The sequence below is a fragment of the Sycon ciliatum genome, chromosome 1, assembly GCF_964019385.1.
Source record: "Sycon ciliatum chromosome 1, ocSycCili1.1, whole genome shotgun sequence".
NCBI classification, from domain to species: Eukaryota; Metazoa; Porifera; class Calcarea; order Leucosolenida; family Sycettidae; genus Sycon; species Sycon ciliatum.
In genome coordinates, this window is record NC_088643.1 from 31,579,035 (window position 1) to 31,595,951 (window position 16,917).

Sequence of the window (16,917 nt, forward strand, 5' to 3'; positions counted from 1 at the left end):
TACACACTTACCCACACAACGCTCTCTAAGCTGCGAAGTTCTGGTTTTAAAGAGCACTCCCTATCTCACCCGGGCTTTACTATCATTTCAAACCTAACCGTCACCAAGTCGATGCATGGCTGGTGATATCTGCTTATCTGGCTTGCACATCAGCCTGTGCGGCAGGTGAGAACCGATATGCCAGCCAGCTAAGCAGATATCACCAGCCATGCATGGACTTGGTGTCAGGTGTAAATGATAGCTAAGGTGAGAGAAGCAGTGCTTGTAGCCAGAGCCGTTCACAGTTTAGAGAGCGTTGTTTGGGCAGGCATGTATTTACAGCCATTCTGCCAAGTGTGTTGTCACCACCATTCCTCTACTAGTACTTTATATGATGCCGTACCACTACCCGTCCCCGCATCAAGTTGGTCTTAGAAGAGAGTTTGTCTCCTCCTGATTGTCATACCTGAGCCGATATATACATGTACATGTGCGATGCAATATGTCTTTAGGACTTGAAAATGGTTTGCCTTGACCGAGGGTTCGTCTTATCCAAGTTTTATTGTAGGCACATCTACACAATATCTGCAGTCAGTGCATGGTGGCGCATGGTGGTGTGTGGTGGTGCATGGTGGTGTGTGGTGGTGTATAGTGGTGTATAGTGGTGCATGGTGGTGCATGGTGGTGTATAGTGGTGTATGGGCCAGTGTGTGGCAACGTAATGCATTCGCACTACATGTACATGTGCATCTACCACGTTTGCTGGAATCATATTGTGCACTTTGGTTGAAAATCCTGGGTGGTGCACTTGCATCAGTGACAATGTGTGTACTACAACTGAACGGAGCTGCAGATCCACACACGTACGCACGCACGCACGACGTCGCACACACACACACACACACACACACACACACACACACACACACACGTACTAGTGCATAAAGTGATCAGACAACTCTTTCGCTAACTTTTCAAACAAAAGTCTTCCGAATACACAGTATAGCAGTAACTCACGCTGCTGATTTGAGGGAGTAGGTGGTTCGATGCGAATGTCTGCCACTGGCTGCTGGCCGGCATCGCGATCAGACGCTGTACAGTGCACAGTGCAGTCAGGAACATGAAACAATTACTAATGCAAGCCATGGACATTGGAAAGAACACAAAGCGGCATTGCGGTGTTGCCAAGCCGCCCGCTTTCCCACAGTCCCCTGCATACTGACAAGTGTCGTGTTGCGCATTGTTCCCTAGATTTAACATGCCGGAATTCGACTTGATGGCTCAATTATCCCAGCGCACAACTGCACTAGTAAAATGTTAGCTAACACGGTTTGTCCCGGCGCTGCAGACTGCAGTAACTCTGCTACAACACGGTTTGTCCCGGCGGCGCTGCAGACTGCAGTAACTCTGCTACAAGCGCACGCCAATCACGGTCACGGTTTGTGGGTGAGCCATACAGTTGCTAAACTCAATGTCAGAGTATCTGAACTGGCGGCATAGACCAGCGCACCGAGTGCCGTATGACGTGTCCTACAAAGGCTAAATGACAACATCGTGAACGTGATCAGTTCCGCAATGAGTGTGTGTGTGTGTGTGTGTGTGTGTGTGTGTGTGTGTGTGTGTGTGTGTGTGTGGAGCATTTGGAGTTTGGACTAGTTTCGGCTCCACAATCCAGTGTGTCGTTACTATAATAGCTTTCATGGCTGAGGTTGTTGATACATGTATGTCTGTTGGCTCTGGGTTCCCAGTACTCAGTAGCCGAGGCTGGTTGGTAAAGTAACTCCAATTTCACTTCAAGGTACCAGTGCATCTAGTGTCTGCTTCTATCAAAGCAGCGTGCTGTCTATACTGGTTACTCCAGCAAGTGTAGGGTGTGCATAGGTAACTGTCTTGGCCATTTTATACCGATGTACTCCGTGTGGTGTAGACCAGGTGTGCATTGGTGGTCGATTCACATGACTTCGCCAGTTGTGTGGATTAGACAGTTATCTGGCGCAAGTCTTGATCTGTCTCATTCAGATCTTGTTCGCTATCGTTGCTATAAGAAAAAAATCTGTGGGTGCACATCCAGTGAATTTGCAGATTTGCGTGCTTCTCTTGCGACGGGCGTACACATACATGGTACATGGTGTGTGTGTGTGTGTGGGGGGGGGGGGGGGGGTGATCAGAAAATGAATGCCTTTTTGCAGATCAGATGCTTACCGCCCTCTTCATTGGGATTCTCTGTCATGCCCTGCGTGTCATTGTCCCCATCATCTACATTAGTCGACTGGCTTGCTGCATGGCCGTCTCCAATTTCTACCTCGTGATCATCACCACCACTGTCTGCACCTTCAGTAGCACCAGCCACTATCCCCTGAACGTCCTCCTGGCCGCTCTTCTCATCCGCCACAGAGTCAGTCTCTTGCTCCACATTGTCAGACATGTTGGCATGTGTAGCAGCACATGCCGTGACTCACTTTCAAAACACGACTGTACAACGCAACTATTTCACATGGATTATATTTGCGCTGAGACGGGTAAAATAATTGGCTACCAAAAAGGGGTCGTCTCAACACAGGCATTTTGTAGGCACACACACCATGCACACGGCTAGCAGTGGCACTCCGGCTTCGCTCAGTCGCACAGCTGCATGCAGACGCACACATCTCTCCGCGTCAAATTCAAGCAGACAGTGACTTCCGCGATGTTGCCATGGCCATATGCCGTGTGTTGGCATGGACACCAATATGGCGCAAGGAGTTCTACACTTTTTGGTTGCACAATTTTGCCGAATTCGCTGAAAGAGCGAGAGATCGGAGAAGAGGTGTTGTTGAGTGTTGTCAGAAAGCAATCTTGTTCCTCTAGAGTGTGGCTAGTGCTGTGCCGAACAGTCTTAAAAATGCCTCACCAACCACAAATGCAAGTGCAGAAGCAGTCCTGCTTTCAAGTCATCAAGTTCGGCTTCATGATGGGATTCAGCGTTGGCTGCGCTGCAGGAACTCTGCTTGGAACATACGCAGCAGTCAAGTAAGTGATCAAGTTCCTTTTGCACAGTACACTGTTATACGAGAATGAGATTCATGTTGGTGTTTGTGGACTGTGCACGTCTCGTAATATTGATGCAAGATGTATGGCGCTATTGATGACCCTGATTCAAGATGTACTCGAGCAGATTCTCATTGCGCTCGCCATGAACTCGAACGTTTCCAGATAGAGTTTATTTCGAACATACAAAATTAATAATTTTTTTAAATTATACTCAAAGGGTAAGCAGCAGCTTTCGGCCTGTTTATCAATGAACCAATTCCACCTCCACCACACGCGCTCTCTCGCCGACCTCATTGCACCAGCAACATGACTCCAAGTTGTAGATACTGACAAATCTATTTTCCTCCATACAGCGCTGTTCCGACCACTAAGGTCTCATTGGTGAAGGTTGAGAATAATGAATGGCTAGAATCAATTTGAAGCACAGAGAGCGCATGTGGTGGAGGTGGAATTGCTTTATACAAAATTTTAGTTAAAAATCCAACCCTGAGCTGAAAGAGAGTGTGCAAAACACTTCCTATCTTGCAAATGAAGAAAACCGTCCCCCCAATAATATCCAAATTGTCAATTGTTGCCAAAGAAATTATTTTTGGGTTGGTGTAGTCGTAGATGCAAGTCCAATCGTTCTATAAAGTATCCAAAGAATAATCAACCACGCAACATAGAACTCCCGGTGTGTTGCTGTGGATTGTAATGCCTGTTATTGCTCGGTATGGCTGGGTACATGGCGTTTCATATGGCGAACATAGAAGTGGCATGCCCTGATGCCTGTGACGGAGGTGGGTTGGTTAGTTGGTTGGTTGGTATACTTTATTTTACTTTGTCAGAATGAACAGGCGCTGCTACTTCATACTGGCCAACCCTCCCGTTTTTCCCGGGAAAATCCCGGAAAATCAACACTCCTCCCGGGGTCCAGGGGATTTCAAGCAAACTCCCGGAAAAACCAAAGTTTTGTCTGATACAGGATTTTCCTGAAAAGTCCATGGTTTCTCCCCGAATGTCCCGGTTTTTTGAACTTTTTTCAAAGGTATGTACGGTGCTCATTCGCACTTCGAACTGTGCACAGCACTTTGAAGACCTGACAATGCAAGATCTGCACTGACAAAGTGACAGGCGGGCGCCGACTGATCAAACTGCACTACAGGGTCGATCTGTGCTGTACGCACAGCTGCAGAGTCGAACGTTTTTTGGCGGGAAAAGCTCTTTTTCACTTGTTTTGTGCCATCCAGGGATTTTGAGAGAAATCCAGGGATTCTGCATGTCTTGTCAAGGGATTGAGATTGTGGTGATTGGTCAGTATGCTACTTTCTTTCGAGGTGGCGGTGACAACTTCTGCACAGAAGTTTAGTTTGGGTGTGTTGTCTAACACCATCAGTGCTGCTGCCTCTGCTATTTCATTGTTGTGTAGGATGGGTTTGAGAGGCAGAGAACTAATGGCTGGTGTTGGCAAGTCAGCACTGCAGTCTGGTGGTACTTTTGGAGTATTTATGGGTATTGGTACTGCTATCCGTGGATGCGGCTGATTCTTGGTCTTTCACTTACTACACAAACACAGTACTGCTGGCTGATAGTAAGTTTGCACATGACAAGGTGACTAGGTGACAAGGTGAAGACATAGATACACTGAGCTGATGGACAGAATGTACCCTTTCCTTATTTGCTATATGCTTATTATGTTTATTAGTGTCACAGCTACTTGTTCATTATTGAGTTCTGCCGGATTTCTTTTGCTAACTGAGCTTACTTATCAAGCATTCTTCCTGGGACATGCTGCCTGCTGTTGCCTACTGTTGCTGCTGCTGCTGCTATGGTATGTGTGTACTGTCGGTCGGCATTGCCTAGTTGACACCCTGGCTGAGTGCACTGCTGGCATGCTCTGCACTGATCTTGACTGACTGTGTCCTATCACTGCCTGCTCATGTAATCACGTGTATCATCAGCTAGATTATGGCAGCGGGCATGCATGAGGTCGGTGTAGATTATGGCAGCGGGCATGCATGAGGGCATGCATGAGGTCGGTGTGTGCGTACTACTATGCGTTTCACTAACACCATTTCTTTGACTGGTGGACGTTTTTGTCATCTTCTTGTTAAGTTGAGTGCAAATACTCACTCAGTTCTCTTTCTAAAAACTGACTGAAAAATTTGCAGTGTGTACCGGTAGCTTCAATATCTTGTGTGAACACATGTTCGTTGTCACTTTGAATGAAAGTTCCTTCAACAGTGTTGTTCCTTCTGTGAACACCACCATGCCAGACGCTTCCACCGTGCGTAGAGCTTTTAAAGAGATAGACGAAACCAGCTCATTGAAAAGCATTTTCTGAAGCTTGCCTCCACACACACACACACACACACACACACATAAACGCACGCACACGAACATGTGCGAGAACTACTGCCTGCCTGGTATAACCAGTCTCGTAACTTGAAGTGTGATGCCAAGCAGCGGATCGAAGCTCAAGACAAGTTCCGGTGCACTGCACGTTTCACAATGTCGAATTAATAATTATTCTATTTTATACATGTGAATCCGTAGTGACTACCAGATAGTACTGTGCTAACTGCTACACAGTATTCAGTATTGCCATTCAGTGATAGCACTGCGTGTAGTTCTTGCAGTGCTTCCATGATGTTTCCCTTGATAAGGAAGGACATTATTGCGATATATGAGAGTGTGGGTATGTGTTACATACTATTATTAACATATAATGCTACGTAACGCCTATGTGTGTGTGTGTTTGTGTGAATTGCTACTATACAATTAGCGTGCAACATAGGTCTCCTGATGTCATGTTGAGAAATAATACAGTAGAGTCGTGCGCCGAAGAACGTGGAGACCAAGAACGTCCAGCCTGTAATGCTAAGAACGTTGGTGTTGGTTTTCTGGCAACTTTTGGGATACATATGATCCAATACGAATTGTTTCAAAGAACGTGCTATAAGAACACAGTCAGATTGCAGAAAAATAAGAACGCCAGGCTAACCCCTTGGAAACAACGTTCTTGGACGCGCGACTCTGCTTTAGGGCCTGGCTGTATATTCACTAACCGAGTTCTACAGACCAGTTATCACATTTAGAGAACACAATCATGCTGCCTACATTATGTGCAAGTCCAGTATGATATCTGCTCTGGTCAATTTCATTGGTTTCTACTGCTTGGCAGTAAAAAATACATAATTATCGTGTGTTGGCTGTATTGCAGTTCATTGGAATTCATGTTCTCACAGCAGAGATCTCACGTGTAGTCACTGAAAGTCAATGAGGGTGCATGGCCATTCTTGGTCAGTTTCTGATGAGGGTGCATGGCCATTCTTGTTCAGTTTCCGATGAGGGTGCATGGCCATTCTTGGTCAGTTTCTAACGGTGCACTGTGATGATGTAGGCGAGATGTTGACGTCTTGACCGCGTACTCGCACAGTTGTTTCTCCAGCCTCTGCTCCGGATAGTGTTCTGTGTACGCACTGGTATCGTCCGCTGTGTTCTGCTGCAAGCGAAACAATCACCAGCTGTCCTTTATCGGAGATGACTGAGGTGGCTGGCAGTGGTAGCTCGTAGCCATTGGCATCTAGGAAGTACCAGTCGAGTACTGGGTATGCACGTGGTCCCACGCAGCACGTCAACACCAGTGCATCACCCAGCACAAGGTTTGCCATGCTGGCGTGTATACTGACATCACTGAACGGTATCACCAGGTCACTATTGCCAGAGTTTGGCATGTCTGGACCACCGGTTCCTGCAGGCACGCCGCCATTGTCCGCACCACTGTTGCTGGATCCAGCACCTGGACGGATAGGTCCCGGTGTTGCTACAGGAGCTCTGTCAACTGCAACGCAAAAGAAGAGGCAAGCAAAATAGACAGGGAATATCATTTAGTGCTAACCAAAATTTCATGGCACTGGTTTTTCAGTTACGACGGACTAGAGCAAAACATGCTGCATAAGACGTACTTCAAAGTACTATTTGTGGTAGTCCCATGCAGGGACAACCTTTGATTACACAAACTTTTGTTCGCTTCTGGAGTAAATCTCTCTCTCTCTCTCTCTCTCTCTCTCTCTCTCTCTCTCTCTCTCTCTCTCTCTCTCTCTCTCTCCAACGGCTGTCAAGAACAAGCTTGCTGACGGACCAGCATGCCACAGCCAAGAGAAGGAACTGCCATGTAAGTAAAGCTGTGACCGGCAACTCCATCAATGTTATAAACCGGCAGGTAATGTTATGTACTGCTGTGGTGCAGGTCACAGTATGCTGTGGTGCAGGTCACAGTATGCACAATACAGTAGCAATACTAAAAGGGATATTTAGCTGTTTACCAGATTTCTTTCAGCTCTCCTTGAACCAAGAAGTCACCGGATTTGCATAGAACATGGTGAGTTGGTTGCCATATATCCTATATCATTCCTGCCCAAGTCAAGGCTGCATAGTGGAACATGACTAACTAACCAACTAAGACTAAGTCACATGACTAACTAACCAACTAAGACTAAGTCACGGCTTCGATGGTACTAACCAACATTCAGGTCAAGGAATGCTTCCGTTTGCCCCTGCGCTGTTCTTGCCAGGCATGTGTATCGGCCCATGTCAGCCTTGGAGATGTTGCGGAAGAAGAGATCATTGCCCACTTGGATGGCAGCAATGGGATGTGGTCTGAACACAACGGTTACCTTGTCGCCCTGTGTATTGGTTGCATTGCACTGGAGACGCAACAAGTCACCTTCTCCCACTTCAGCATTGCCATCACCAAACTGGACTCGTAGAGACGTTGATGCTGTAAACACAGAAGAGAAGGTTTGCAACTGTGTATAAATTGATTCTTCAACAAGACATTGAGCTCACCGTGCCGATGTGCACACTTGCAATTCACAGATGCAATCTGATCGCTTCTTGTCCCGAGTTAGCACTTGCCGTTACCAGGAGTCACAGCAACGCTGCACTGCTGCACTGACTCAGACAGTAATTCTCACTGCTTGCTTTTCTCCAGCCTCAGACACTGACGTTTCGCCACAGTGCAAACATGACATAAATGGCATTCCATGGACTCGGAAGGAGAGCCAAGGATTAATTTTTAGAAAAGAAAAAGGACCAAGGTCAGTGTCGTGCAATGTTATCGCAGGAGCTGATTGTTTAGTAACTGGTGGTGTTAGTGGACATTATAGCGTAACTTGTAGTTCCTAGGTCCTTTTTTTCTTTTCTATAAATGGCATTCGGTCAGCATTAACGTTAGCTTGTCATGACGCCGTGTACTTACTTGGTGGTGAAATACAGCGTGTGCGAGTGCTGACACCTGGCAGTAGCTGACAAACCAGTGAGCCGTTGGTGCACAGGCATTCCTTGCACGTGCCAAAGATCTGCAACTGGATCTCCTCCACCTTGGAAGCAATGAAGCCTTTGGTGAATGACTCTCTGTACTGCTCCGTTCTGAGCATGGACAAGTCCCATGCACCACCACCAGTTTCGTTAGCCATGACTATGTAATCTGGCTTAGTTGTACCAAATCCGGTGTCCTTCACAAACTCTCCATTGGGTAAGAATGCAAAGTCAGTCAGGTCTGGAGTGGCCACCACAGCTCGACCACGCCGATCCAAACCAAGTGCACGGAAGTATCGACCAATCTTATCCCGGCCACGGAATCGTCCTTGAACAACTACATTCAGGATACAGTCCTCTCGAGCCAAGTCGTTCAGTACACGATCATATGTCCAGTCTGTTTCTGCATCTCGATCTTCATCTGTAATGAGAATAATTTGACAGGCTACAACGAGTTCGCTGGCGCTGCGTGTCTTGCGCTCCTGCATGCATGATAGCTGATTGAGAGCCGTTGCCATAGCGGAGTAGCCATCCTCACGCCGACCATCGATGTGTAAACCTTCGAGACTTTGTCGAAGCTGAGCTGCACTGCCACAGTGCTGTCCCTGGCGACCAACAGGAACAATACGACCAAGCGCTGATTCTGGCCTAGGGTTAGGGCTGGCAAATCCTACTAGAGCATACTGATTTCCACGTACATCACGCTCAACAAGATTCTGCTCCAACGTTACGGCCATGGTTTTTAGCCACTGGTGTTCACCGACCATAGAACCAGACTCATCCACCACAAACACTACCAATGCTGAGCCGGGTAGGTTGACAATGTCATCGCCTCGTATAGTAGAGTAATTGCGCTCAGAAGTGCCATGTAGTATTTCCGCACCGCCTTCCGTAGGGCACGACTCTGCAGTACACAAGCAAAATAGACAAGGCCATGGAATGCCCATCATTCCGGTGCATTGCTAGTCTACAAGGGTCTAGGGTCAACTGCATGCTACGGTTATTTCCAGTGCATTGCATGTGTGTGAATGCAACTTGAATATGTGTGAGTTTACTTGTAATAGAGATGAAAGAAGAAACGAAACGTGGGAGTACAACAATGACCCGCAGCCGGCAGAGACCAAGACGTGCAACTGCCGCAGCAAGCCCGACTGTCCCATGAACGGGCAGTGCCTAAACAGCGGCATTGTCTACCATGCCGATGTGAATGCCGATGTGAATGCCGACACAGCTGAGAACAAATTCTACTATGGGCTCACGGAAAACACGTTCAAACAAAGATACAACAGCCACCTCACCACATTCCGGCATGGGCGGTATGAGAAAAGCACGGAACTGTCTAAGCACATATGAGAGTTGAAGAGGAGCAAGGGCTTACTCCAGCTCAAGCAAGAGGTGTGATCTCTGCCTCCCGGAGAAGCTCTTCATCACCCGTGCAGATAAGGCCAGATGCCTCAACAAGCGATCCGAGCTCGTGTCGAAGTGCCGCCATAGAACAAATATTACTTGTCAACTTTTGTCACCTGATTCTCAAGAATATCACTTATTTTTAAAATACACAGAAAACTAACAGTACTGCTGCTATATACAGCGGCGGCTGTACTGCATGAATGTGGCAAGCCGGCCCAGCGTAACAATTACCATGAATGTGGCAAGCCGGCCCAGCGTAACAAATACCATGTGATATGTAGCGCCATATGGAGTGTGTGAGAAAGTGTTAGTTATCTGTGCATTGCTACGCAACATATTCTCGGGGAATCAGGTAACAAAGCTGGCAATCGATGTTATTTCGCGTAGCTGCAGAGAGAAAGTCTCTGGGCAGGGTCAGTATCGGTTTTCGTCTGATGATCGATTCAGTTCGTGAAACTCAGAGTTACGAAAAACAACTACTCCTTCTTTCTGTCTGTGTAACTTGTGACATAGAAGTCATGAAGTTGTGAAATTCCCCTGCAATAGTTGTACATGTGCAGTGCACATTTAGATACATCATGGTATCACTGCATCATGTGGGCTTAACTTACGAGCAACGTTGATACACTGCACCGCACTGGAGTTGCCCTGGCTGTTGATAGCAATGCAGCGGACACATGTGCGTCTCGTCACATCGCGCAGTCGCAGGATGTTGCCTTGGTCGCCGAGAATGTCATGAGCACTTGGCAAGTCGCCACCATCAGCCAGCACCCAGGTAAAGTACGGTGCCGGATCACCTTCAGCATAGCAATGGAACTCTGCTACGCCGCCGGGATTGACAGCATCAGGAACATCTTCTGGCGCTTTGGGACCACCACCGCCGCCTTCACCACCAGTCACTATGATCTCAAATGGTGGTTCACCTACACCAATCAAAGCAGGACATACAGTTTACAAAAATCCACTTAGACTTGGCTTTCAGTGGATAACACCAGCTCCTAGTCAGGAGGAAGTAAAGCTTTGCGGCATGATTTTTCAATTCATACAATCATGTAGATGTCATGCTGCCAAATCTCGCTTTCATGCTTCATGCGTGTCCTGTGAAAAGCCTGTGAAACCGGAAGTAAATGTTTGTGCACTGGTGCAAGGCAGTACTCAAAGACTGGCTGAACAGCGCCGCCTACACAATGACGTGTATATCTTTGCAGAGAATGTGCAATACGAATGGATTCTACCTGCGCTTACAAAGTAATATCTGTGTATTGAACATATCCGTATTGCTTTTAAAGCAGGTGCATGTCTTTCCGGGCAGTACGCACAGCGTGAGTTCCACTGTACTTAACTTGTGCCTGGTCATGCTCTTAAGCAAGTACATGTTGCCCAAATGCACTGATTCTGTGCCCCGCTTCACCCTACAAAATAGCAATACAGTTTGCACTTCTGCCAGTTAGCAAGTGGAGGAATAAAACTCCAGCATCTACTAGCTGGCAAATACACTGGTGGTCAATAAACTGATCTGTCCGTACAAACCCGAGACAGAAACACTAGTGTACGCTGTGACTTGTGGCAAGTAGTATTATTGGGCATAGTTAAGAACAGGTTTGAGTGTACGATGACTTACCAAAGCATCCTTTTTGACATAATGGCATTGGTTCACCTTCTATGCAGACACAGCGCTCACAAAGCTGCCGTGTGATCTCGCGTTCCTTGAGCCACACAAATGCTTTGGTGAACGCATCGGCTGTGGGGCCACCGACTCGCAATTTATTCAAGTCCCAGGCTCCTCCACCGGTGGCGAATGCCAACAGGGTATAGGCGCGATGAGTACTGCCATGTGCAGAGTCCACATTGGCAACTCCAACACCACGCAGTACTTCAAACTCGCCACTTCCAACCTCAACAAATCCGTCTCGACTGCTTCCAACACCCAGCGCACTTTTACTGTCAGCTGACATCTGTTGATTGACAACAACATTGAGTGCGCAGTTCTTTTCTTGTAGCATTGCCAGTATAGTGTTGAATGTCGGTGACGCTGTAAGGCTGGAGTTGACTGGAGGTGGTAAGACGGTGCGGCCTTCATCCGTTACACCCACAATCTGACACGCTAGACCAGGTCGGAATGGATACTGTTCAAGAGCGGTCACTATACCATAGTACATGTCCTCATCACGCCCATCCAGTGCCAGCTCTACTGTCGCATCACTCAAATCCAGAGCCGAGCCAAACAAGCGACCGTTCTCCATGCGGATAATGCGCCCTGTCTTGTGAGCAGGACTGTCCTTGGCAAACCCAACCAAGCCGAAGTAGTTGGGCATGGCAATACCAATTCCTTGCACTGCCAGTGCTTTGTCTAACTGATCACTGAGACGACTCAGCCATTGATGCTCAGTTACCATGGACGCCGATTCGTCAATGACAAAGATGATGTCAGCAGCAGGCGGTGAAGCACGGCGAGTTTCGGTGAGGGGAAAGTCCCTGGTTTCATCAATATCCAGCTCCACGCCATTCTTCACACATTTTCCTATGAGGTGGAGTGCAACATGCCAAACAAGACGAAGAAAAAGATGGTGAGTCAATCGGCACTTGAAATGCCAGGACAGCAAAGAAAGTGTTCGGATACGGACCACTTCTACCCAAGCCCATAACAACACTAGTCTTAACTCCATTCTTATGATGGGCAGGGGGGGGGGGGGGGGAGAGAGATAATGTAAAACCATACACACATGTGTGATATGGAGAGTAGGCTACAGGTCATCATGGATCTACATATCGATACACGTTGCTACATCATGTCAATGGTAGGATTCAGCACAGCCACTAATCTAACTAAACCATGAATATGCTGCTCAACCGATTGCCTTATATTATTATATAAGGCTTTACCTGTAACATTGCCTTACCTGGTACAATACGCACACAGACCTGACCATCCATAAAAGAACCTTCGGGACAATCACACACATATGATCCGACTGTATTCTTGCACTCAAAGTTCTCTCCGCAGGGACTATCGAAGCACTCATCCTGATCTGGAACATCAGCGCACAGACAAAGAATCATAAAGGCGGAGAAGGAAATGAAGGAAGAAAGCAATGAATCATGTTGTGCAGCTGGGAGGCAACCCAAATGAATATCACACAGACGATAGGTTCAAGCCCTTGGCCTCTTGTATGCAAAGTGTCTACCCCACAGCCTAACTCCCAATGTGTGGCTGTGTGTCGTTCATTGCGGCAAGCGTGCATTGTTTCAACCCTTGGCTAGACGACATGCCTGTAGATCAAAGCCTAGCTAGTGATTGTGTACCAAGTTGCCCTAGCTCAGTCTCATAGGCTATAGGCAGTAAAGAGGAATCAACCGTTTATTTGGCTTGGGCATACTAGTGTTTAGCAATGATAACCGCAGAGCATACACACCACAGAGGAAGTTTTGCTATTGCAACATTTCAACTCACCGCCACATACTTCCCCATTGCCGATGAAGCCATTCTCACATGTGCACAGGTAACTGCCGGCTAGGTTAGTGCAGAGTGCATTCTGATCACAAACATCCACAGCTTCAATACACTCATTCACATCTAAGAGAGAGCGCAAAGCAACATAGGAGACAGGACATGGCGACTCAGGCTTAAGATGTGATATAGGACCGCCGGAAGCAGTTTTCAATCAGTCCGGCCATACTATCTATCATAGTCTTTCATACTTGACACTTGGAAGTATGTATGATATGGCAAGGACAAAGTCATGATATGGTGAGGACAAAGTCATGATATGGCGAGGACAAAGTCATGATATGGCGAGGACAAAGTCATGATATGGCGAGGACAAAGTCATGATATGTCGAGGACAAAGTCACAAAAGAGTAGTAATATGTCCACTAATACTCGCACAAAGAGTGTATGTTTGGGTATTACGCTCCTCGGCATTCATCTTGCTCAGCACTCTCGGTAGGCTGCTTTAGTGCTGCTGCGTTATGCGTCGCTCGCTACTTTCGTATTCGGAGCACTCTGACGCTAGAGCGACGAGCTATCTTAATGTGTGTGGTGCCACATTTGCACCATGGCCGGTAGTTCGGCTTACTTAAAGCTCTTCGCTGTACTGATGAGGCCTAGATGGCCGAAACAGATAGCTGTCTACAGAATTGGGTATGTATGTACATGTACATGCATGTATGCTTGCGTTTAGCTTGCATGCCATGCTGCATGGGCACAAACATACCTTTGCAAACAGTGGGACTGACTTGTTCATATCCTGGCAGACAAGTACAGTTGTAACCGTGTGTTGAGCCAGCACAGACAACACCCTCCACGCCACATGGTAAACTGTCACATGGGTCTACATCTGCAGTATTCACAACAGGAAAGTGAAAAGAATGGTTACAAAAAAGACATATGTACATATTCAAAGAAGCATAAACTAAAACTTAATTAGTTGTCAATCCGGTAGGCCGGCTCCCAAGAACACGCTTCCAAGGCGACTGACCCAATAACAACATGTTATAGTGAATTGGGGAAACAGTTGAGGCAAGAAACACTAGAAGCAAAAGTTATCATCCTATTGACTATGAATACTGAATATCGACTATGGACATTGCATATTCACAAGACAGTGTGTCATCATGTTTGACAAGACAGTGTGTCATTTGACAAGTAGATCACTACGCACACTTCCACACACCTCTAATTGTCATTGCGTCATTAGCTATCAAAGCTAGCCAATCACTGTATTCGATAAAGTCACACATAATGATCAATTCGAATCAGTACAATAATGTACTTACAGACACACATAACTGCTGGATCACCATAGTAACCGTCTTCACATCGACATTCAGCTGTACGTTGATCTGCACCCGGTGGTGTTGTCTCCACACATACGGCGTGTATTCCACACACAACATCACGGCATGGGTCCAATGCTGCCGGCATAGCACACCCAAACCCGCACATGTAGAGAAGACTACAGTCCATTCAGCTATCACAGGTGCATGTCTAGGTGCTGGTATCTATTGCCGTGTCCCGCTGCTGCCAGGTGTCTGTGTACTAGTATTTGTTCGTCTGCTTCCCTCTTCCCACGGGCCGTGGTGTATACAACTTACAAGGAACATCTCCAGGACCCCACAAGCTACATTCAACTGCCAATACATTACGACGGAGCTGCTCATGCATTTCCTCATTTCGTTCCATTATTAAGTACACGCCTTGTATCCCGAAGACGCAAGTAATTGTCTGCAATATGGTGCTAAGAGTCAGCCTAAGTGGACATATTTCAGACGTGGCCGGGTGGGGGGGGGGATCTGAGAACAAAAGAGAGGTGGTGATACCGGTATTCTTGTTTAATACACTGTGCTCATGCTAACTACCAGTATCAGCTGCAAGCTGTCAAAGAGTGCCGGTGCTAAGTCTTGCAAGTGCAATACATAATCATGGTAACATGTTTCACCACTAAACTGTCAAAGAGTGTACTTGCAAGTACACACTCTTCAACACTAACACTGGCTTAAGCTACCAGGCCAGGAAAGAATGTCAGATGGAAGCACTGTTCATGATGATATCACACACACACACTGTGACAGGCGGGAACTTCAATTACGAGTACATATACAGGGGTAATGTCAATTCCTTGACAGTTGGTTGTGGACTCACGTTGACAATGTGTACCATTGCCTGTGTACCCACTCGGGCAGACACATTCATATGTAGCAATCAGGTTGAAGCACAGTGCTGCCTTGTCGCAGTTTGTTAATCTTGCCGCATCACTGCACTCATCTACGTCTGTAAGGGGTTAAGAAAAGACAGTGTAAGACACCCACACACGCCCCCCCCCCCCCCACACACACACAACCACACCCACCCACACACGTGCATGCACCCGCGCGTACCCCCCCCCCCCCCCCACACACACACATGCTTTTGGACTGGCTTTTCACACTCCGCTCAGCCACCAGCCACACTGATCGGCACTGAGACACGCGGTCAAGTTTGCCATATGCTCGCACTTCCCGTCGCGCGTTTAGGCATGGCCTTAACACCATATCATTTCTCGCTGCTAATCGCTGGAATGCTTTACAGTCTTGGATTTTCAAGAAAGCATTGAACATGTTACCATGCTAAACGGAAGCCTGCACAAGCTATAATGGTAGTGTGCTTAGAGATCAGGTAAACTCCCCAGGATACTGCCAGGAACTGATGCAATCCATAGTCCCCAGGAAACTCCAAGTGATGAGTCTGCAAGGCTAGCGTTAATCAGACACAACCAAAAGGGTGTAAAGCGTGACTCCAGGACACTCCATACCAGCAAGCATACACAGACACCTCACAGCTCTCTGCAGGTACTTGTGCTTATGTGTGTGTGTGTGTGTGTGTGTGTGTGTGTGTGTGTGTGTGTGTGTGTGTGTGTGTGTGTGTGTGTGTGTGTGTGTGTGTGTGCATGTGTGCATGTGTGTTAGTATAGCTTCTGATCAGTTTGTCATGTGACTGTACTTGTGTATACACTTGGCATGCGGCTAGTAGAACCAACATGGCAGCAATATCATGTGACATACAATGCAGATGCAGGGTTGGCTCCGAGGTATATTGGACTGACCAACATGGCTACCAACATGGCTGTCCTGTGTGGTCATGTGCTAGATGTTCAACATCTGTATACATGTTACGGGTGCCAGTGGGGTGTATACATGTTACGGGTGCCGGTGGGGTGTATACATGTTACGGGTGCCGGTGGGGTGTATACATGTTACGGGTGCCAGTGGGGTGTGTACTTATAATTACATACTGAGTCCGAGGTGTTTACGAGAAATAAAAACCGACACAAAACCCGAGGCGAAGCCGAGGGTTTTGTGTCGGTTTTTTATAGTTCGAGTAAACACGAGGACGAAGTATGTATTTTATTTAAATTATACTTATAAAAACCGATTTTCGTTTTGGATTTTCGTACCTATTTCGGCGCATGCTCGAACTTACTCCTCGTGTTTCAACTTTCTCCTCGTGTTGTTTATTTTGGTTTACGAGTGTAATGGCTTCTTCAACGTCTACTGGACGTTTTGCGTCCGTTTCTGAAGAAGAAAGGAAGAAACTTTTGGAATCAGCAGTTCCTAAGTCAACCAAAGTTGCAACGAAGTTTTGGTTGAAGGTGTTCAGCGATTTTTTGATGCAGGAGAGCTTGTCTTGTGATTTTGCTACTGTCGAAGACAAGGTACTGG

General features: G+C 47.1%; 3 protein-coding genes across 4 annotated transcripts in view; 1 reads left to right on the forward strand and 2 right to left on the reverse strand.

Moving 5' to 3' along the window:
* Positions 1 to 2,541, reverse strand: part of LOC135822984 (IQ motif and ubiquitin-like domain-containing protein) — an 18,522-nt gene extending 15,981 nt beyond the window's left edge. The window contains exons 1-2 of the mRNA XM_065335823.1: positions 2,182 to 2,541; positions 997 to 1,071 (exon numbers count right to left, since the gene is read on the reverse strand). Of these exons, the coding sequence (XP_065191895.1) occupies positions 997 to 1,071; positions 2,182 to 2,404 (298 nt within the window). The 5' untranslated portion in view covers positions 2,405 to 2,541. The remainder of the gene's footprint in view (positions 1 to 996; positions 1,072 to 2,181) is intronic.
* Positions 2,542 to 2,753: 212 nt separating this feature from the next.
* Positions 2,754 to 5,178, forward strand: LOC135823011 (reactive oxygen species modulator 1-like). Its single transcript, XM_065335849.1, has 2 exons — positions 2,754 to 2,988; positions 4,418 to 5,178. Exons 1-2 carry the CDS (start codon positions 2,861 to 2,863, stop codon positions 4,530 to 4,532), a joined length of 243 nt encoding a protein of 80 aa, XP_065191921.1. The 5' UTR covers positions 2,754 to 2,860; the 3' UTR covers positions 4,533 to 5,178.
* A 324-nt stretch (positions 5,179 to 5,502) lies between these two features.
* Positions 5,503 to 16,917, reverse strand: part of LOC135822996 (uncharacterized) — a 42,266-nt gene continuing 30,851 nt past the window's right edge. For both annotated transcript variants that reach the window (XM_065335835.1, XM_065335841.1), the window contains 10 exons: positions 15,362 to 15,490; positions 14,497 to 14,634; positions 13,935 to 14,057; positions 13,172 to 13,294; positions 12,621 to 12,749; positions 11,342 to 12,241; positions 10,332 to 10,643; positions 8,252 to 9,214; positions 7,514 to 7,771; positions 5,503 to 6,832 (listed from right to left, as the gene is read on the reverse strand). In XM_065335835.1, the coding sequence (XP_065191907.1) occupies positions 6,360 to 6,832; positions 7,514 to 7,771; positions 8,252 to 9,214; positions 10,332 to 10,643; positions 11,342 to 12,241; positions 12,621 to 12,749; positions 13,172 to 13,294; positions 13,935 to 14,057; positions 14,497 to 14,634; positions 15,362 to 15,490 (3,548 nt within the window). In that variant the 3' untranslated portion in view covers positions 5,503 to 6,359. The remainder of the gene's footprint in view (positions 6,833 to 7,513; positions 7,772 to 8,251; positions 9,215 to 10,331; positions 10,644 to 11,341; positions 12,242 to 12,620; positions 12,750 to 13,171; positions 13,295 to 13,934; positions 14,058 to 14,496; positions 14,635 to 15,361; positions 15,491 to 16,917) is intronic.